The 23,127-nt window shown below is 39.6% G+C and overlaps 1 protein-coding gene across 3 annotated transcripts in view; it reads left to right on the top strand.

Moving 5' to 3' along the window:
* ATP8A2 (ATPase phospholipid transporting 8A2) overlaps window positions 1-23,127 on the top strand; it is a 345,411-nt gene that overhangs the window by 107,723 nt on the left and 214,561 nt on the right. For all 3 annotated transcript variants that reach the window (XM_075419576.1, XM_075419584.1, XM_075419592.1), the window contains one exon: window positions 185-249. In XM_075419576.1, the coding sequence (XP_075275691.1) occupies window positions 185-249 (65 nt within the window). The remainder of the gene's footprint in view (window positions 1-184; window positions 250-23,127) is intronic.

Here is a 23,127-nt window from a genome sequence, read left to right as displayed (position 1 = left end):
CTGTTGTGAGTAAAATTGTCAGATTAGAGTGTGTTCTGAACATCCATGCTTCTGGTAGCCTGCCTGATAGGAGGAACTGCTCAAAAAGTCAACTGTAGGCTGAGCTATTAGTGCTCCTGGTGAGGTTTAGCTAAACCTTAAATATTCTTCTAGAAAGTTAAGTCTTTGTTTTTTTCTTTTGCAGGGTATTCTTGCAGACTCATTTCGCAGAGTATGTCTCTCATCCTGGTCAATGAGGATTCACTAGATGTAAGTAAGCAGATTTTGGTGTAATTGATGACAGAAGGAGGTGTTGCTATCAAAAGGGAAAGTTGTTGAGCTTTCTTTATTTCTAACTTGCCTCTGGGGTAGCAAGGTAAACAATTCGTGCTAAACCATGGGTGGGTTGTGCAAAATGCACCCCTGAGGTCTCCAGTCACAAGCTGTGCAGGTCAAACTCAAGTCTCAGAACAAGAAACTAGTAAGGTTCATGGGTTTGATTCTGCTGCAAACAGGTGAAACCTGCAGTATGCCATCAGGAATATGGTTGGGCTTTAAGATATAGATATAGGAGTAACATGTTTGAAGAAAGAAAAAAGAATGAGCTAGAAGACTAATTTCAGCATAATAACCTATCTTCAACATTGCATGAACAGCTGTAACCAAATCTATGCCTGAGCAAACTGCGTTGTGCACTTGCCTATGAATACCTTTTGAGACATAAAAATAGAATAAAAAATTGTAGACAAGTGGTTGCCGTACTCCTCAAATATGTGCAAAAATTAACTAGAAAAATCATGTGCTTGTACATGAATCTTCTAGAAAGTCTGTTTTCCAGTTTGCCTGTTGCAACATCAATATCACATTTGATATTGCTTGAATATCTGATTGCTGTTAGAGGTATTTGTAGGACAGATGATAAGATCTGTAATAAGCAGCATCTGATACTTACATTTGAGATGGCAATCCACTCTGCTTGACTGGATGGGAGGTGAAAAGCCTGTGTCTCTGAGTATCGAAGGAGTTACTGGATACCTGGAAATCTGGTGGAAGAGGGGAATGCTACTGTGGCAAAGTAATCCTCTGATCAATGTTACTTCTCCGGTTGTGTCTATGCGATTTAGTTAACTACAGCCTTGACAGTGCTTTCAGCTCAAACTCAAGTTCTCTGTACGTAATTGTGGCTTCTCAGGTCCTCGCGTTCTAGCTCACCAGAACTGGGGAGAACCCAGTGAATCCAAGGGGAGATGATCTGCCTCCAGAGGCTGGGTTGCCAGTTTCCGTGCAGCGTGGCGCACGCTGGTGGGAGCTGTCTCACTGCTGAGTTCTATCAACAAGAACCACATTATTCTCTTGCTGAAGTTAATGCTTTTCTGTGTTTCCTACATATTTAGAGACTTGCTCAGGTAATTCTAGTGGGATAAGAAGACTTCTTTTTAAAAGTTTTTTGAAACTGTTAACTGCATTAAGTATTTTTAGATTGGAGTATATGAATTGTTTCAACCAAGTACCTAAATGCCTTGCTGAAGACTCCCATCTGCTTAGACCATTTTCTCTCATTTTTCCACTTCTGTATGGTCCCTCTTTAAGTGAACTGTTTCCTTTTTGTGGGATCACAGTACTGTGCTTCTGATGCGCTTTCTGCCACACTTGGCTGACTGGACCTCTTAACCTCAGGAAAGGTGCAGAACCTCAGCAGAAAATGAGCAGCTCGTGGTCTGTCTTTGTGAGGCAGAGAGATTATCTGATTAGAACTATAGGAATAAGAAAACTTTGGGGTTTTTTGCTGAATGTATTTTGAACTCAACCCAGAAGGAAGAAAATGGTTATGCTTTGTTTTCATTTTAAAAAGTTTCTTGCACGTTCTGAAGCTCTGAAGTTTTGTGACCCTGGAGGTAAGGCTCTTATTTTCATCTGGAGTAAAAGTAGTTCCTCTGAAACTGCAGCAACAAACAATGTGCCTTTTGTGATGCTTGTTCAGAAACAATAAAAGCCTTGGATAAAGAGTCCGTATAGCTAAAGCACGGGGTGAAAACTGAAGATGGAACAGAAGAGGCTCTTGCTAGATCAAGAGGAAGAAAATGGAGCTAACATTGCTTGGTGTTTAGAAACATCTGGAAGTTGGACAAGATAGTACTCAAGCCATGTTAACTTGACTTTTTTGCTGCTTCTGATTTTTAATACAGTGAGAGAGATTTCTGGGTACTTTTGCAGTGAATATAATATGGAAGGTGCTGAAGTACCTAATGGCTTGAGCACGTGCTTTTAAGCTGTGACTTCAGTTAGTTGGCTGAAAGGACCATGAGAAGTCAGGATGAATAATGAAATGCTCTACTATGTGCGCCCTAATGGTGAGCGCTTCAACCATGGGTTTTTCCTTTAAATGTCAAACAGCAGTTGTCCTGGCTTTGGGATGGAGTTAATTTTACTTCCAGTAGCTGCTGTGGGTTGGATTTGGTATGGGAATAATGTTGATAATTCACTGATGTTTTCAGTTGTTGCTATGAAATCAAGGACTTCTTCCAGTTTTGCATATTCAGCTAACGAGCAGGTGTGCAGGAGCTGTGAGGGAGCACAGCCAGGCAGCCAGCCCAAGCTGGCCAGTGGAAATATTCCATGCCGTGGACATCATGCTCGGTTTAGTAATGGGGGCTGGCTAGGGGAGCACAAAGCTACGTGATCCTCTTGTTTGTGAGCTGGAATCCTCTCTTGTCCAGCAGGTTGAACTTTTTTGGGAATTTAGCAAAATTTGTGAGTTTGGTGTTCTTTGGTTGTTGCTTGGGAACTGGCTGTGTATCAGTCATCTGGTGGTGAGAAAACTTGTATATAGTTTATTTTGCATATTCATTATCATCATCATTAGTAGTAGTATTACCTTTGTCTTATTAAACTGTCTTCATCTCAAGCCACGAGCTTCCCCTTTTGTCCATTTCTCCTCCCCATCCTGCTGGGGAGGAAGGGAAGGGGTGAGCGAATGGCTGCCTAGTGCTTAGTTGCTGGCTGCTGGGTTAAACCACGATGCAGTGTAGGTAGAATAATTCAAGATCTTTTACTAAGAGGTGGAAATGAACTTGCTCTTTCTGGGATGAAAGGCTGGACTTGGGCAATAAGAAGTGAGAAAACCGTGCCTAGATCTCAGCCTTTTTTTCCTCCCTTTCTGTCTTCAGTAGGAGGAACACCTTGGCCCTGGCCTGTGTGTAGAACCAGCTTTGGGTAATTGGTGTGATTGCAGTCTGATCTTGTTTTCAAAACTGACATAGACTTCCTGAAATGCATTTTGTATAGCTGTACAAAGGAATATACTTGCATATGTTACTGTAGAATTTTTGGACTCAAGAAAGGCTTCTGTGTTTTATTTTTAAAGCTTGGTATGTTTTTCATTGCTTTAGGAAAGTGAGTGCACAGATAAAATTAGCTAAAACCCTAGACATTCTTGAAGTCCTATTAGATCCTTCTGCTTTTTAGACAAGTCTTTCATTCTTCTCTTGAAATGTGAGAAAATGGAGGGCTGTGACAGCTGGTTTTGATTCGGTAGATCCTATGTGATGTTAAAAGTGCACTTTAGCAAGAACTCATTGTGAGACTATCTCTTCAGCTTGGTCTGCTTGTAGTTGATGGGCTGGGTATGTGGGTTTCAGAGAAGGCATGCGGACAGTTTCCTTACTCCTCCTTCTGAGTCCCTTTCAGAGGGTCAGCTGCTGATTTGACAGCTTCAGTTGACAACCCCTGTCTCCGTATATACACTAAATGTCAAACTAATTGTAACAGAGTGAAACCTGTCCTTCTTAGCCTTATCTTGGCACAGATCTACATAAGCAAAAATGGCTTCTAGAGAGAAGACAAAACTGGAGAAAGAAATAAGAGCTGAAGAATATAGGGCACAGAAAATGCTGGAGAATAGGAACTAGTGTACTCCAAGAAAGTATAGAGGGAATCTCCTATTTTAAAATACCTGGAGGCTTATTTTAATTCTTCTGTGCTTAGCATAAGCACTTTGAGGTTTTTATATATTCAACTTTTTTCCAAAGTTTAGCGAAGAAGTATGAAGGAAAGGTAATGTAATGTGGGAACTGAGCTGGGAGAAAAATTCTTTGACCAAGGCATCTCTTCTCACTTTCCCACATGCCAGCTTTGCAAATACTGTAGAGTGCCAGAACTTCCTTTGGTGTGATAGACAGGACTCCTGTGAAAAGAAATTAATGACGTAGGTTAGAAGAGGCTAAATGGTCCTTTCCCTGTCAAAGGGAGGGTATGAAAGGGAAAAGCTGATGGATCTACACAACCAGTTGCTGAATCTTGACTCCGTTACCCAGTTTCAGACTGAAGTCTTTTGAGGCAGTGTGGGGAGGACAGGAGCAAACAGTCATCTCTGCTGTTTAGGAGATGGAGACTAGAATCAAGTGAGGCATAATAGGGCAAGCAATTATTTTCATAATATTTAAGCTTTGTCATAAGTAAATGTGGTGCTTGTGTTTTGAGGTATTCTGTTAACTATTTGAGAAGCAGAAACTGGAAATCTAGAAAACTGAATAGAGAAGTATATATTTTTGCAGTGATATCCAAAAAATAAAAATTAATCTTTGGGTCTTAACTTTTCACTTCTAGAGAAACTGGGCTTCTTAAACAGCTGTAGTACAAATGAGAAAATGGGTACAGATTTAAAAAAAAACAACGGGGTAATAAACCGAGAGGCTAAATGGATTGAACAGTCTAGGAAGATTTGAAGTTGTATGAGTCTTCATAATATGCATTAAGATAAGGACAAATTATGAAAACTATTTTTACAACTTTTTATTGACAATTTGTCCTCTTACTATGCTGAAGTGTTGGCAGGTTTATCTAATCAGTCAGTCTCCACTATGAACACCAATCAAAGATGTATTGACAGACAGGCTCCATGATGGCAGAGGGGTTCATTGGTCATACATAAAATATGAAAATATTACTGGAGTCTCCTACTGTCTCAAAGCCAGGAAGCCCTTCGGTGGTTGGATAGATAGGGGTGCGGAGCCTATTTTAAGAACTTTGAGGACTCTGTCTTTGAAGAGTGTGTGGGGATGGGAGACTTTCTGACTCTGCAGAATACTAGCCACTAAGATGGATCTTTCTCAAATAAGAACAGTTAGTAATAGTCATAAAACATGAGAGGTCAAGGATGACCCCATCAGTAATATGAGCCATCTTGTGTGCATTTTGCCATGTGGCTCAGACTAAGGACACACTAGAATGAAAAGCCCTGGTGAAGTGTGGTTTGGCATAGAATGAAACCCCTTCATCCCCTCTTCTTGCCTTATCTCTGCCAACATAGAAAGTTGACTGAGTATTTTGTTTCTATCAGGCATACTTTAAAATCCCTGGATAAAAAAGGAAGCTCTATCATCATCTTTTCCCACCTGCTATCTCCAGTTATGTAGCTGAATGAGGAGTTCTGTGGAATACAGAGTGCAGCAGCTGCTCCGAATTTTTTAAGTTGTAGTGTTGCTGATGGCTTGTTTTAAGTTGAATGCTCTACACCTTGATTTTGGCCTCAACTGTGTGTATCAGTAGTATCACAGTACACTTAAGGATTTGCTCTTGCAGATAGCTGAAGATACTTTGCAGAACTTGGTGCTGAATGCTTACCTTGGTGAGTTACTGTTGTGTGGTGCTTGGTGCACAGAAGAGAGTCCTGGGAGAATGGGGAGTGGGAAGAAATAATAGAGGGCTTCCACCTGTGCATAGCAATATATCTTCCCCACCTTCTAATTTTAACTCATTCCTTCTGGTTTCCCTTTCATGAGCCAAAAACATGAGCTGATACTTTAACAGTTCTAAAAAACGTGAAAGATTGGTGTCTTTATTCTTCATGGTTTTCATTTAAGTAGCTTTACTTCTTTGAAATAACATCACCTAAATTTTGCAAGTGTGAAAATCTGAGAACACCTGTTTTCTGGTTCTGTGACTTTAGGTAAGTGGGATTAGAGATGACAAACTTTGTCTCAGCAGTACATGTCTCTGGCAGAGGTTCGAAGGAGGGGGTCATGGCTGCTGTTGGAGTGATTTGAGTTTGAAAAGTCTGAGTTGTTACACAACATCCCCATGCAGAGCTGAGAATTTACTACAGATGTACCACAGATATACCATGCATCAGTATTGTTGGAGCATTTCAATGTTAAGTGCAGTTTTTATACTTGAAATAGCCTGTAAAACAGCTATGGTTGATTCATGTTGAGTAATGCAGAGTCCTTAACAAGCCATTAATAAGTGGTTTTAGCAAAAGCAGCAGGTAAAATAGTATCTGTTCTTATTTTATTCAAGTTTTAGTTAGACACTTGTTCATTAAAAAAAGCTTCATGGAAAATCAGTGTTGTGTGTTCTAATTCTCCTGCCCCCTTGTCTGGTAGATGTTCCAGTAATTTCATGTGTGGAAGACTGGTAGTGGAATCCAGCCATAAACTAAGACAACAGTATTAAAGTTTTTCAGTAAACATAAAAACTAACAGAAGCTTTCAGAACACTAAAAAAAGACGGAAATGGAGAACCATGGCATGTCAGACAAGCAACAAAACCTCATTGATATACAGTTGCTGGTCTTTTAAGTGAAGAAAATGGGTGATTATGTGGTACATCTTGAAGACATATCATCTGATATTGGAGGTGACTGATGCTTTAGCTCGGATGACACGTGTTTTTCCAAAACAGGAGCACAAACTTGTGGAGCTTCTGAACTGGTACACCAAAAATGCTTTGTATTACGTAAGTTTTGTTCTCAAACCAAACTAATTCTGTCTTTTTCCAAGTACTATTATCACAATTTTTAATGTAGAACTGAATTTTGCAGAAGTCTAAATACAAAACTCTAAGAGTTTTGTTAATAATCGCCATTGGTTCTTTTAATGCTATTATGTCTGTAGCTGCTTAGTGTTGATTTTTCAGTGTTGGGTCTCCATAGTAATACTTATTTTGTATGTTGCACCTGTAACAGAGATTATGACTTCTGTTCAACTTAGCCTAAAAACTATCAATAGAGGATTCTCACACTGAATTTCTGTAGCATTATATTTAATATATTCCACCTCTGAAATCCATTAATGCTAAAAATGATTTTTTACAAGGTCCAAGTTGAGCTTAGAGCCTTTAAATATTGATACGCTTTCCCCTTTGTGCAGTCCCTGTGTGACTTTTTTTCCCCCATTTCTGCTCCTTGGCATGCACCAGCAGGTGAGATGTGATCGAACAACTGTCTTGACTTGTTCTTGAGAGCTAAATTTTTTTCTAAATCATGCGCTTAAGAGAGAAATCAATCATTTCTGTTCTCTTCAGAGAACTACTGGGAATAGAAAAGACTAATCCCTAGTTTGATTCATCTGAATTCTAGAAGCTTAGCATAATAATCTGCAAATGTTTATGCCTTGTAGACTTGAATACGTGCATACATATGCTCACTTGGCTTTTTTTTCCTTTTCCTAATAAAGCTTTTTCAGGTGAAAGTATTTTGACCATGAGATTTACTTTGAGTGGAATTCTTGGATTCAGTTTCTGTTTAATTAAAATGGAAACACCATAAGGTCTTATTGTGCAGCTCTTACCTGCACAAATTTCTTTCCTTGGCATCTCATAGAAGTTCAGTTGTGAGAGCAGTGAGAGGGAGAGCTGAGGAAGGGAAACTGGATGACCCAGAGGGGCCCTGGAAAGCCTGACATAAGGGTAGTGGATATTGCAACTGAGGATTGTTGGCTGCATTTCTCCTCTTTAGTGCCACAGAAAGGAGAGCTGGGAACTGTATCAACTGGTTATCGTGTTGGCTTGTATTTAACAGTAGTGGAAGGGGGAAATTGGAGGGACCCAATTCTGAAATTGTGGATAGTATTTTGCTGTGAAGTGGTTCTGTTGACATAAATAGAGCTACAGGGTGAATGTGTCCTGTAGGACTCGTGTCTAGATTGACATTCATTGTCCTGTGTTACACATAGATGAGTAAGTAACAACATACTCCAGTGTGAGAACCCTCAACACCACCATCTATTGATGATAATCTGACTAAAAGTGTAAGCATAGAAGCAGAAGCTGGCCTCTCTCACTTCTCTGCTTGCTCAGCTGTTATTTTTAGCATGCTTCACTGCTTGAACATGAGCATGGATAATCCTGTTTGTGCTACTATGGTATTATGTACTATTCTTAAAAAGCAAACAAAACTTCACAGTGTAATTTGTTGTCTGTAGTCAGTGTCTTGACTTCCAAAACTGGCTCTTAGTATCTGCAGGGAAGCTTTACACGCAGTTATGTTTTGTGCTCTCATGCTGAAGAGTGAGGACCCAAAATACTTCGTTATTTTCTTGCTGTCTTATTTTTGCTCTTCTGTAGGGTAGTGCTACTATGAAGGTTCTATAACCTATGCGGAAGATCTCTGAAGCATGAGAATACTAGTGGAATTATCCAATGACTTTAATGACCTTCATTGTTGTGGGGACATCTTTCCCACACTTCTGAACAGAGTAAAAAAAAAATATCAAGGTGATCTTTAACAGTCACCATTACTCGTCATATTTAAATACAGATATATCTGTAGGTCTCGGAGTGTTTGGGAATCATGCGTCTAAACTGCTCTGGATCTCCTAAAAAGCAGACCTCTGATATGCTCACTGGATTTACCCATATGTAGAAATAAGCAGGTCTTGTTGGGTTGGTGCTTAAAACTTTTTATACTAACCATTGGGAGAACTCAGATTGTCTATGGAAAGGAGGAAAACCTGAGAAGGCCTGTTGATCAGCCTGTCTGTCTGCAGGCAAAGGTTATGGTTCCAGCAGTGTCTTCTGTGCTACGCTTATCAGGACAGAAAGATTTCTGTAGCATTATGACTTCCGTAGAATGCTATTAGCTTTGCTACAGCAATTTCTGTAGCATACACAATATGTGACTTGATTTATATAAATTTATATTTCAAATTCTTGAGCACAACTACAGGAGATGGTGTTTGTGGAGCTCTGAGAAACTTTGAAGGTGTTACTTTTTGGATCCTGATGCTCCTGCTGTTGGAAGAAAGGACATCTATGCCTTGTCAGTGATGTCATGGTGATTACTCCCAAGGAATGGGGGTAAATTCGCTGTCAGCTTTTCAGACTAAAACCAAAGTTACCTACTACTGGGACCGCTAAAGCATTGGTATCGTGTGTACGTCAGTCCTAAAACACGTACAGATAACTGCTGGGAAGACGAGAGTAAGTCCTGTACTGCTAATGCCTTGTAGATGCTTTGAAGATTATATCTTGTGTGTTGCACAAGAGAGGAAACTGGGTTTTATTTCTCCCCTGCTGTCATTTGCCCAAATGCTTTCAAAGTTAGTATTTTGGAAAACTGATCAATGTGGACAAGCTCAGTTCTAGCCAACCATCAGCTCTCCTTCAGGGAGGCATCTGGGATGCTGCTCTGCTGTCTTGTGGCTAATAAGTTACTTTACATTTCCAGTCAGCCTGGAAATGTGATCAGCTCTTCTGTATAGTAATGGGAATTTGCGAAGGAAGCTAATTAGGACAACTGGGGGAAGAATACATTTCTCTATTGTACTAAATTCTTTTTATTGCCAAGATTTTTGTTTTTTCTTAGTCTAGAAACAGACATCAAGCTAATAAGTAGTCACACAAGGAATAGTGTCTGGGAATCAGATCTTGAAAAATACTAGGTAGAAGAGATTTAGTGTTTTTCATGTTTGATTTTGAGGAACAAATAAAATCTTTCATAACTGAAGTATTTGATAATCTGTGTAGAAAGCTAGTTGTATGGGTGTGGAAAATATATAGCTCTTCATGTGAAAAGCTGCTTTGATTTGAGCCTACTGCATAGAATTACAAATGAAAGAATATAGGTGTTACCTGGACCTGCAGGTTTAAGTGCACACAGGACTGTGTAGCTTAAGTATTAGACTACTGTTTTTTCAGGAAGTAACACTAATAGGTTTGAGCTGTGAGCGGGTAAATGAGTTGGGCTGGTATTTTTGTTTCATCCTGCTTTCACTTTTCAGCATTCATTAATGACCGTTTCCCCTTATCTGTGGCGCTGTTTTTTCTGTTAGTGCTTTCTGGCAGTGTGATAGTTGGTTTGGATGATGTGGAGGCACTTGGGCCTGAAGGAATGCAAGGATCTTTGGCAGTTTGAAGATCAGGTTTCTAAATAATTCTTCTTTCCATAGGTGGAAACTGGGAGGGGCTGGGGAAGGCTGTGAAAAAAAAACAACCAACCAACCAAAAAAAAACCCACAAAAAAACCCCGCTTTCTTTTCTGGTTTACTTTTCCCTTAATTTCTTAAGTTCTAATAGTGATCATGTTAGGCAAGATCCAGAAAGTATCTTGCAGCTTTAGGCTGCAGGTATTTCAGCAGTTGGGGGCTTGTCATGTTAATGACTTGTCCATGCTATAGGACAGTACAGGTCATATTGCATAAAAATGGAAGTGAAGAGTTGTTTTCCTGAATTCCATCTACAATTTGCTGTGTTGTTTGTAAGAGCTCTCATATGTTAGAGGAAAATGACTGGGAACAAGCACTATTTCTCTTAAACACATATGTGAAGATCATTAGCAGTTTTATCTCTCAGTAGATGATTCCTGAGTGTTAGCCATAATCTGTCTTCTGTTGTGTAAGTAACAATATAATAAAGGCTTCAGCTGGCTGGTGCAGGAAGTATCCGTTTGCTTTGAAGATGGGATTCTCTGCTGTATACGGGTACGTTTCTTTCTAATAAGCACAAGAGACTGTAGAAACATAAGGATGCATAATGAAGTGAAAGTGGGATTTTGTTAAATGAGAAACTACCTGTGAAACAAAGTTTTTGCTTATGTTAATGCATGATGGTGTGTGTTTTTAGGGGGTTAAGACTAAGCAGATGTCTACTCAGTAGGTAAATGCGTTATGGATGCTGATCCTCTTGATTGACATGGCTAATATTACACATCTGTAGAAAGAGTTCAGATTTGTCTTTGTATTGAAGGGTGAGAACAAAATCCTCCTTTTTTTCTTTCAAGATAGCTATTTTCATATCTGATCCTCTATTTTCATTGAAGGGGAGGGAGGCTTTGTTCATGCAAGTTTATGTGGACTTGTTAAGAATTAGCAGTCTTCCTTTCTTAGTGTGGGGCCAGTGTAAAGCAATAGGATTGATTCACCTGTGCTGTTAACTTGATAGTGGAGAGCTACTGCTTCAGGCTGAGAGCTGGGGTATATCTTGATCACGTCTTCAGAAAATGAAGACAGAGTATCTGGTCTAGTTTTTGTGATTCCCATAATACTGACTTAATACTTTGGTAAACCCTTTTCTGAAGATAAGTTCCTTGTGAGAATTAGAGCATCATTCTTGTAGCTGAAGCTTGATCACTCCAAGACTACTCATCAGTGACATAAAAGAAATTTCTTTCTCCTGAGAACTAAGGAAAAATGTTTTATGTCCAGTTGAAGCTTAAAATCCCACTGAATTTTTCTGGGCCGATTTTTCTGTCATAAACTAGAATTAAGCAGTTCTCCAGCTGTCTGAAGTTAATACCTGCCTACATGTGTGTTCCTTCTACCTTTTAACCTGCTGCATAGAGTAGAACCAGTCAGAGAAATACTTCAGAGACTTCTAGGGTTTTTATGTGTCTCTGCCACAATGATGTATGCTTATTTTTTTACTGAGAAATGTGTCAAGGTGTGTATTCACATACATAACTTCAGTCATTTAACTGTGGTAGTGATGCTAGAGGGTCAGGTTTGCTCTGTTACATGTTTAGCAAGTGATTTGTTAGAGAAGACAAGCTGATTGAAGCTAGGTAGCGGGTGCAATCTCCTACTCATAGTTTAAAGACAAAACTGATTAGGATATCTTGTGTTTTCAAATAATTCCCAACTCCTAAAATTATCATAACCGATGCTCTAAGCAGGCCTAAAATCACAGTTCTGAAATGTCAGAACTTATTGGATTTTTGGAGAGCTTTGGGAATATGAGTGTTCATCAGAGCTGAGGTCATTCAAGTGTCCTCTTGAAGCTTCCATCGTGCTGTGTCGTGGTGGTATGTATGCTTGTCATGTACTCTGTTTTTTCAAGGTAGCCAGGCAAGGTAAGAGTGCACTTGTAAAGCTCTTGACAGCCCTGATGGACACCAGAGTTGTGGCGCTGGTAAGACTGGAAGACAGATTGCCTCGTAAGCTTAGAATTGATTTAATCTCTTAAGTTCTTCCAAACCTGAGTCTTGTGTTCCTGTTGGGTAGTGCTTTTTCCTTCTACTCAGAAATAGGCTAAGGAAGAGAATGAAAAACCACGGGATAACTCTTCACTTACACCACTATTCTCCCTCTTGCCACACCGTGGTAAAAGTAGATTTGAGTTGAGCAATGGTAACAAGTTCTATGAGCATGTTTCTGGGTAGGCTGGCTGTATGTTATGGCATGCCTCACTTCAGTAAAATGTATGTCACAAAATCAATTCAGCTTGGTGATTGAAGCGTGCTCCTCATACTGTGGCAAAGCCTCCTGTTGAGCTGTGTGTCTCTTGTTCTGCTGCGAGGTGTGCTTATCCTGGGAGTGCTTCAATTTTTCCTCCTTTGATATCCCAAACTGTTTTGCGAGTGTAGTTCTAAATGCAGCATTATAAATGTCTTTTTTGTGGTAAAGCTAGCTATGGAGGATACAATCACTTTTTCCGAATTGGTAGTTTTCCAACCTTTTCACTTGCTTGCTAACTCCCTCCACAAGTCTCAAATTTGTGCATATATGGGAGCTGTCATAGAATTTAGACTTTGCAGTTTGCCTTTCATTTGATAGAAAAGGGTATATTCTTGCAAAAGCAGAATGTTTCTGTATGTCAAGGTAACTCTCATGCATCCTTGCTATTTGCTCAAATAAGCATTGTAAGAGACTCAGTTTATTTGATCCTGTTTGTCTTATGGGAGCAGGGTTATATCTTAACATTCTAAACCCAGTCAAACTTTAAAGGAAAAAGGTATAGTCGTGTTTCGACAGTGTCTGTGTCAGAGTAGACCACCTACATTATTCTGAGAAATCTGTTACTAGCTTGTCGTGAACAAGCTGTGTCATTGCGAGATACCTGTTTTTAATTTTGAATAGGTTCTCCTTAAACCAGAAGACTGCTCCAGTTTATTTGCAAAGACAACATATTGCACAAATAATATTCTTTTGGTTTGCTGCTAATCAATTAAAACAAAGTAATGTAACAGCTTGCAATGTTAGTTGGAGAATTTTGTGGGTAATTGTTTTCATGTTGACCTAAGTACAACCACAACATGGGCCATAAACTAGATGACAAAGGAGTTCTGTGCAAGTAGGACTGCTGTAAGCTGTGGCTGCACTAGTACTTGTGGAATGGTTGGATATGTGCTGTGAAGCTGAGCCACTGAATTCTGAAGAAAGTCATGTATAATGATTATTCTGTCTTTATGGTGGCATATATCCTGGAAGTGTGGTGACCTCCAGACACCCTGTTCTGTGCAGTCTCTCATGACAGTTTTTTATTGCATCCTAATAGCTGAGAAGAAACTTGTCAATTGTGAGCTTGACTCTAACAGCCGTTACTCATGGGCAGTGACTCTTCACTTCAGGACTTGAGAGAAACTGGACCATGTCCTCCTATCATTTACCGCAGGATAATGCTGTTGAAATGACGGAATAGTCTTCAGAGACAGCCCTGAATTATTTAAATATTTTAAAAAAATACTGCTCAAACTTTGCAGTCACTTTCCAGAATGGTGCTGGCGCTAGGTACTGGTGCAGACTTTGTTCAAATGGTAACGTGTGCCACAAACATGTGACAACCTCTTGGTGGACTAACACTTGTGGAAACTGAAATTGTTAACCATTGACAGCTTCTGGCTGAGATGAAGAACACAAAGTGCTTCTAGTATATACAGTTATTTCATCCTAAACATTCCCATTCCATTGGGGGTTAATACGATGCAGGTCTCTTGCCTTTCTTGGAAACCTGTTTTGGGAAGCAGTTCTCTCAAAATGGCTCTAGAGCCTGGTTTTGCCTGCCCTGTAAGCGTGACTTACTCTTCACTTTTCATCTCCTGATATGCTCCCAATTCATGGCAGTGTCACTGGGATTCGATCTTTGTTTTGTAATTCGGAGCTTGCAGTTACTTATCTAATAAACTGGCTTTAAATTAATACTCGCTAGTGAGTAGACTAGTATTTGGGATCACTGTGTGCATTTAGAGGCTGACTTTTATATTCAAATTATAATATTGCAGGTGGGAAGGGGGCAAGTGCATGGAGTGGCCACCTGCGTGACTGCCTAGTTGTATCCACAGAGTTTCTGAAATAACTAAACCAGAATTAGTTTCGAGGTGCTGTGGACTTCAAGTCTTCATCAAGTAAACTGCCTTTCTTGTGATGCAGTACTTCATAACAAGCACCTTTGCCCCTTTATTTCACCTTAAATTGAAGTTTGCAAGCTATACTTTCAATTAATTAATGTATTTTTTTTGGAGCTGATTATGCTGTGACTTTGGTGCTTAATATGCTTTTCCATGTGGAACTAGTTGCTGGTCAGGTATGAAGGGAGTATATCACCTGATGCTTCTTTGATGAAAGGCTTTATGGAAAAATACATGAAGTGATCCAGCATGGCAATTCATGTAACACAGCCATCAAAAATCGCAGGTGAAAGCCTCATAATTTTGTTAATGTTTTTGTTCAATGCATGTGTCTTTGCATCCTTTGGTGCGCTTTTCTGGTCAGGTCAAGAGAATTGTTCAAAAGAAGGTGATTATACTTCTTAGTTATCTGTGAAACATTAAAAATAAGTAACTTTGTAGAAGGGTAACCTGGATGTTAGTTCAGTCTGCCTGTATGTCCCTCTTGTTTGAGGTATGGCCACAGGGCATTGACATCCCTTAGATAAATCCTTGGGAGCAAATCTTGTCTGAGGCAAGAACTGTTCAGCTGTGGAGTATTTTGGGGCCTTTTCTACCTCATGTAACAGTGACTGTAGGATAGAAGGTAATACTTGTTCAGACCTTCTCAGTTTAAGCACTTGCTTCCTCTTTAGGTGAGTATGTACAGCCTGTATTCAGTGTTCAACTCTCATCTGCTGTGAGACTCCAGAAAAGAGAAAGTGACCCCTGAGATAACTAAAGGTTGAAATATTTTTCAGCCTGGGATCATATTGGTAATGGATTGACAACATCCACATTGCACCAAAAGACTGAGAAATGGTGGTGAGTACATAGGGGAAAGGTGGACGTAAAAATCTTTGGCCGTTTTCTGTGTCCAGCAAAACCAACACATTAAAAGGAAGCTTTCCTCTGTTTTGAAGAATGGAGGAATTTGATGTCTGTTATTAATTCAGGTTCTTGTAGTAGGAGTATAGAATTCACTGAAATAATAAGATAAGGCTATTTGTAGAAAGACAAGGTATCAAATTCGACAGTACAACAGGGGACCATTATGTGCCTAATGGTGACCAAAGTTGTCTGGCTTCAAGAATTTTGTGTTCTCAGTGGGGAGGAAAAGGTCAGAAGAGCATGTGCTTTCAGATGTGGAGTTTAGTGGTCTGTAGAAGTCTGGGAAAATGTGGATGAATAAAATGAATTTAATAGTTAAGGGGCTTTGTAAAATCTGGGTTGGTATGGTAATATTTGTGTCTTCGTTATAGAATTAGTATTTCCTAATGTGTCTGTAAATGACATAAGGAACAGGAGATGGGTTCAAAAATTAGCTAGCTGATTTTTTAAAACTTCTTTCTTTTCAATTTATTAAAACTTAATTGCTCTGTCTATATTAGGTTTAATTTTATCAAGTTCTTAAGGGATTTATAGTTCTATCCAGAGCTTGACAGACAAACCCTACAGTTCAGTAGACAGAGTTAATAGGTTTAGTAAATATTAATAAAATCTATTGTACAACGAAATCTTTAGGGAAATTACTCTGGTGGTTTAATTTTAAAAAAGAAACATGATCTTGATGATTTTGTGGAGTTTTCTTATTAAAATTATTTTTAGTAATTGAAGAGGGTATCATATATATTAGATAAACTTTAATAAAAACTTCAGATGTACACATGGAGTAGACTGAGAGGGAACTAAGTAGTGTGTTTTTAAAACTGGGAAAAAGGTCTTTGGAAGTTAGTGTTCACTTTAGGGAATGGTGTTTGACTGGAAAAGAGAAGTTTGCCTGGGGCTTTATTACATAGCACTTTTATATTCTTGGCTAAAAAAAAAAGTAAAAATACAGGAAACCATTGGTATGAAAGCAAATCAGGTGGCATGTCCAGCTTCTCAGTTGAGTGGGTACCAGTGTCTTTGGCCAACAGTTATGCAGTGTCATTAAGATTTTTTTTCTAGTTATTTCTAGACAAAAGCAGTGAGATGATGAGCATAGCAGCAGCAGAGCTGCTCTTGCTTCCTGAGGTACCTGTGGATGTCAGGGAAATGTCAGTTTGTACCAACTGTATGTGGGAATAGAATATTTAAGTTGTTAGAACCGGGGTCAGCAACATTAAAACTCTGATGGTTTTGGATGCAGAGGTGCTTCTGAGCTCATCTGAAATACCATTGTAAGTCATTAGTTTATAATGCATTAGAGTAGTTAAACAAGAACAGCATCTACATAAAGGCTGCCTTACCACCTCTATACATTACGCAGTGTAGTCATTCCTAGCAGTGGCAATTGCCAACAAATATATGTCGATTTTAATACTTTTTGTTACTTTTGAATCTGCAAGTAATAAACATCTCTGCAACAGAGGAAGGGGATAGTGACGTGCGGAATCAAACTTCACAGCTCAGGGAGTTACAAAGCAGGTATGTTTATTGCGGCGCCGGGTGCAAGGGGGATCGCTCCTCCTAACTTGCACACCGAGTCATGAAGCATGCACCTGTTTATTACAAAGTTTATCTAAATAGGCTGGACTATTGTAATTATTTCTAGGAATTGATTATCATACTCCACCCCCCTTTAGCACTTGTGCAGTGTTGTCTGGTGGTGGTCTGTGGGGGTTTTCTGGATGAAGGGTCGTAGTCTTCCTCCCTGTGTGCTTTCACCTTTGGCTCAAAAATTCCTGAGTTGTCTGTGTTGGCTGAGTCCCAAACCATAGAAACAGTTTGAGCTGGAGAGTTGCTTCTTACAGACAACTAAGTTCTGGTTATCAGTCCTTGTTTCTCTTCATCTGTCTTGCAAGCAGTCCTTGTTAGCTACATTTGAGCCACAACAGTCCTTGTTAGCAAGATTACAAAGAACAGAACTAAACTGAATAACAGTGTTTAACTCTAACATAGATGCAAAATTATATAACAAATTAAACTAAAGCTATAGCAAAATCGAACTAATTTTCAATTCCCCACATCAATAGAATGGGCTGTTTGTGGGATTCTGGCAGGGTATAGAGTATCTGGAAGAAGATTTTTTCCTCTGTGGTTCATTACCTGCCATTAGCAGTTTTATTGGAATTTGTGTTGTAGGTGGACACAGTATTTTGGGGAAGTCAAGTGAGGACAGTGGAGAAATCCAGTGTGCTGGTTTTGGAGGGGGAAAAGGCAGTAGACTGTCGTTTAGTTTGTTTAGTGTTGTTTTTTGCATGGTGGAAGTATGTGAAGCCAAGAAATTGGAATAATTTAGCTACTTGAGGTTACAAATAAAATAGACGTTGTGACAGATTGTCTCATGGTTTGTCCAGCACCCAGGAGCAATATGAATGTTCAGTAAGATCTGCAAATCAGAGGGATTATTCTGGCAAAAAATGTCAGAAAGTATGTTTGCCAAGAGTAGATCATTCCTGTTTGTCAATATACAAGGAGAGTGCTGTGCTTAAGGAAACAGTTGCTGCTGTAGCTGTTGTACAGAAGCATGGTAGAATTACTAATTTCCAAAGAACAATATAGATCTTCATTATAACTTTTTTTGGTGGTCACCTCCAGGAAATTCTTAAACGAAATATTGTTCAAAATGCAGCTTAAAGTGAATGATAGTGTCATGTAGGGCCAAGCATGCATCTAGCACATCTCTTACCCTTATTAGAGGTGAAGCACTCCTACTCATACTGCCTTAATCTCTGCCCTGGGAACTTAGATCACTGGACAGGCAAGGTGACTAACTGCTGTGTATTGCCTACTCAGTGAACATCAAGTCCTGGAGTGTCTCTACTCTTCAATCGTAGCAGCATCTACCAAAAAATGGCTTGGTTTCTTAGTGGGATTTTTGGCTGTTAATATACAAACTGTCATTATTGCTGTAATCAGTGTTCTAGATATTTTTTTATATGGATAGAAGCTTATTACGTATGTGATGAACAGAAGCCTGGTGTTAATATGGAAGAAGATAGACTGTGTATTTCAAGGAGTAAACATATCGAAGAACATAGACTGAAATAAGAAACCACCCCTCTTTTAAAATTCTAGTAAGGCATCAAATAGGACTACATTCTGCTGGAAAAACTGGCAGTGTGGGTTTAAGACCATGTCGGCTACCTTGTAAATGCGGTTTCAGTAGCCCTGAGTGTGGGTTCACATGTGCTAATGACTGGTTACAATATTCTTTCCCATTAAGCGTTTTTGGAACTCGTGATGCTTTATGAGCAAAGGTTAACTAGGAGGAAGCTCAGAGCAGGAAAACACAGATGCATTTGTAGCCGTGAAGACCACTGGCGAAGCGCAGGATTGTTACTGCTACATACTGTTTAATGGTAGAATCTGTTAACTCTGCCAGTGTTCTCCAACACATGGTGTTCTGCCCTAACTAATTTCAATGTCCAAAGTCCTTGTGGCTAAATCCCTAATTCCCATGTAACAGGATTTCAGTTCATGTAGTCAGAGAGGTAGCCTGTAGGATATAAGAATGAAAGTTTTGCTTTTGGAGTTATGAATATTGTTATTTTAACTATGTGTTACTCTACACTGGAATTAGAGCTCTGAAAATCTCTATGGTGCTGCCTTTTGAAATTGTACATTTGCATAGAATTTTTTTAGCAGGTAAACATAATCAGCTTGTAAAATAGTGGAATAATCTTTGTGAGTAATGCAGTACCTAGAACCTTGGGAGGGTTGGATAAATGAGGACTCGGCACCCCTGTGAGTTTCAGGGGTCTTGTACACAGTCCAAAAAATTGCTGTGGTAGACTTCATTATTTTAGGTACTTCTGATTCTTGTCAGAATTCATTGCCCCAGGTAAAACATTTATTGACATCACCTGGGAGAAGGCTTTTTGTAGATTTTGTTTTATATCTAAAGTATTAATTTGTTGAAACAGTTTGTTACATTATCTTAAGATTATATAATTTTAACACTGTTTCAGTGAATAATTATCTATTTGGGAGCTCTCCATAGATTGTCATCAGTACTGGAACTTCAGGATTATTAAAATAGTTGTGTGAAGTGATTTGAAACTTAACATTAGGGTCAGGCATCAAGACAGCTCTTCTAAAATAGTCCTTAGATGAACTGTTCAGTCACTGAAACAAGCAGATGTCTTGCATCGCTGTCCCTCTCAAACACACTGCCTGGGATTTTTGTCTCTTGTGTAGCTATGAAAATATAAAGGTGCTAAATTATCAAGTGAACACATGTAATATTTCAAATCTGCAACTGGTCCGAAATATCGATGCTGATTCTGTACCATGGCTGGTGAAGAAACTGCCTACTGTTGTAGGATGTGTTGGCAAGGGCAAATGTCATTTTAATGTCCTCTTAATGTCATCTTAAGTAGTGTTATAGGACTGTTTTTAGCAAAGACCATTTTCCTATTCCTGTGCAGCTTGGAGGTGCTTGGAATGCTGAAGGCTTTACTATATCTTTTAAAAACAATCTTGTTTAACAAAACTAGGAATGATGTCTAGGGAGCAGTTGAGCGGAGACACTCACTTCCTTTGATCCAGAAGGAGGCCGGTGGCCGAGCGGTCCTTGTTCCTGCTTGTATCCTTCTCCACAGCTACAGGAGGATGTTGCGAGGCCAGCCCAGCCGCAGGCAGTGCCTCTCTGAAGGTGCTGTCAGGATACCTGTGCTTGTTCATCTGCATCACCCTTCCACAAGGATATAGCCTGTGCCAAGTAGGTAATGCTGTTTAAGGGCATCAAGTAACATAAAACAATGTTAGGCTACTGATTGATATTCAGGAAAATCTCGATGCCCTGTATCATCGTTTTTATAAACCCTAAATTTTCTATATTTTTCTAAATCCATCTAGACAAGGCTTCAGGCCCTTTAGAAACCTCCAGCAATGCACTTTTACCATTAAACCTAGTCATTTCTGAGCAGTTATAGCTGTGGTGTAGTAGCATTTTTTTAAAAATAGGCACGAAAATTTATTGAATTTGACTTGGAACTGAAGTAGAAATCAGCATAAACAGTGTTAGTTTTATTGCAACTTCTGGACTAGCTGTGGTGAGCTACTCTCTACAGCCGGGCCCAACTTGTCCTGAGATGGTGAACTTCAGGAACAGAGCAGTGCCTGTGCCGTGCTGCTGGTTCTTCGTGTACCACAGGGTGAAGGCTGGGCTGGGGGAACTGGCTGCCTTATGCCTGGTTTCAAGAGTGGAAGTGGAGGCAGGAGGGGGGATTTGGGTCTGTGCCACATCCTGGTTGCTGTTGCTCGCACATGCGCTGCTAGCTGAAGTAAAACAATCACTCCCAGAAAACTTGCTTGTGGTGGCTTTTTCAGAACTTTCTGTTCTTGTCCCCTTCTTGCTCATTAATCTACTGTACTTCAGTTGCAAGGCAAAAGGTTTACATTTCTTTTGGTACTTTGAAGATAAGCAATAGCTTCAAGTGTGAATTAATCTTAATAGAACTCTATTAGAAAACCCGCTGTTCAGACTTCCTCAGATAAAAGGTGTTAAAGCTGGACAATTTTAAGGTTTTACCATTTACCTGATGTTACTGTTGTGTAGTGCTAATTTTGTAAAAAAAGCCGTGGCAGAAGAGTTGGCATTGTGACCAAACCTTACCTAAGCAAAACCAGTGAGATGATTCAACAGGCTGGCTTGCATAAAGCCAGTTGGATGACTTTGTCATGCTTTTTTCATTTCATGACCTAATGCTTTGCAGATAACTTGGCTATGCGTGTGTAGCTACCTGGATTTGATTTCTGGTATTTGAGTGTTACACTTCAGTCTTTGTGATTTTTTTTTTACGTGCTCTGCCAGTGTCAGTGTTTTGGATAGCTCTCCTGTCACTTTCCTTAAATTATTGAGTGTTGTTTGATCCTATAGATCTAGCAAGTGTTTGGATAGTAAAGATCTCTGCTAATGTAGCAGGAATGTTTCCTAGCATCTTGCTTGTTTAACTCAGTAGTGTTTCTCTCCTTCCCTAGTGTATGCCTCTACTTTAGTACTGTAATCGATGGGTTTAAAAAACTGTTATCCAAGGTAAACATTTCTAGTCCTGCTACTGTCCTTTCCTTGAATGCTGAGCTCTAGAGCTCTTAGTTTGAGTTTTGGGACTTGAGGGAAAATCCAGTTTCCCACATCTTTTCTGTTCCAGCTTTCCCATCTTCACTTCTTCCTCTGACAGCCTGTGTTTCCCAGGTGCAGGAGTGTCCAGGCTCTTGTCCTTCAGGGGATGCTTAGTGTTTTCTTTGCACAGGCTGTTCTTCAGCCTCTGCTGCCCTAGTGGCAGCTCTTCAACAATTTGGGCACCGTTTTGTCTTAAACACAAGCGTTGTCAGACTTGAGTGCCATCTTTGCAGTTGCATGCTGAAGGGGCTAGCTCCGGCAGGAGAGTGCTGCCTCGCTGTCTGCTTGCTAGGCTCTGTTAGAAGTCCTGGAAGGGCACGGGTGGGACTGGTGCCAGGAACAAAGGGGCCAGGATAGCCTCTTGCACCCTGCCTACTCTTGGGCAGCTGCCGAAGGGCAGGAAGCCTGAACTAATTCTTTAATGAGTCAAAGTGATGTTCTGGGACTGTAAATGAGTTCAGGAGTCCTTACAGCAATCCCAGATGAATGGAAACACTCAACAACTGTGCATGTTTCCCACTTCCAAGAGGCTGTTGGGAAAGATGTAAGGTCATGAGAGTGCAGCTTGTATCAGTGCCTTCTGAAAACACCTTTGTGTGTTGCGTTTTTCTTAGCCATGGGTAGAAGGGAAAAATGCATAGTCCAAGGAGTGTGAGTAACTTCTGATGCTTGTTATGCTTTAAAGGTAGAAGCAAAATCTCAAAGGGTATTTAAAGAACTGTAAGTTCTCTCGTATTTCTGTTCAATGCCTGTATTGTGTCTAAATCAAAACCAGGGCTTTAAGAAAACAACTTTGCTTAAAAGCAGTCTACTTCTTGAAAGCACATTTTATTACAGTGCTTGCCTGTGCTAATCAGCCACTCTGGAACTTTCTCGGCTTCGTGTGGAGAAACAGATTTGATAGTACGCAAGCATTTGAAAGGAAGACTAATATGACAGGTTGGCTTGTTGCATGCTTGGGACTGTCTTGAGTAGCTTTGAGTTTATAGTTTGCTGTTTGGCTTAATGCTCAAAGCAGTTTACTTTTACTTAACTACTAGAATAACTTTGGCTATGAACTCTGACAGCAGTATGGCCTCTGTTACTTACACTAGCAGGGAACTGAGCTATTAACTACACAGATGTTAACAGTGATTTTTTTTTTTTTTTTTCCCAAGGGGGATTTTGGAGAGGAAGCAGTGGAAGACTAAAAATAATTGAAGCTCTGGCTTTCCCTAGCCATTTTTAATTTTATTACTCTGTAGAGAGAAAAATTCTGTCCTTCTGACTTTGTTTTGATGTCTTACAGACTGATGTTACCTTATATGAAAAGGTAAAACCAAAACTTTTTCTTTCCAGACTACAGATGTAATATGATTTAAAAATTACTAAATGATTTTTTCATAGGGAACACTTTTTGGAATGTGCTTGTGTGTGTAGTAGCAGGAGACTGCAGCATGAGAAAATCATGTTGAGACAATCCTGTCAAATCAATCCTTGTACAAATCAGTCTACTCAATGCTATCTGTTTCCTGTCTGTCTATAGTATTCTTTCGGAGAAAATACGTGTTTTGTCATCCAGTCTATATTTCACTGTGGCTAGTGTTCAGTCTTTTATATGTTAATAAACATGGTCTCCTTACTTGCTGGCAGTGATATAACTCCTTCATTATAGTCTTGGCTAAATTGTTGTCTGTTTTTTCTGTCTTCCTTTCAGGAATAGTTTTTCTAATCTCATTGAATCAGGATGGTTATATTTTAT

The sequence above is a fragment of the Opisthocomus hoazin genome, chromosome 1, assembly GCF_030867145.1.
Source record: "Opisthocomus hoazin isolate bOpiHoa1 chromosome 1, bOpiHoa1.hap1, whole genome shotgun sequence".
Taxonomy (NCBI): domain Eukaryota; kingdom Metazoa; phylum Chordata; class Aves; order Opisthocomiformes; family Opisthocomidae; genus Opisthocomus; species Opisthocomus hoazin.
This window is presented reverse-complemented; position numbering and strand designations above follow the sequence as displayed.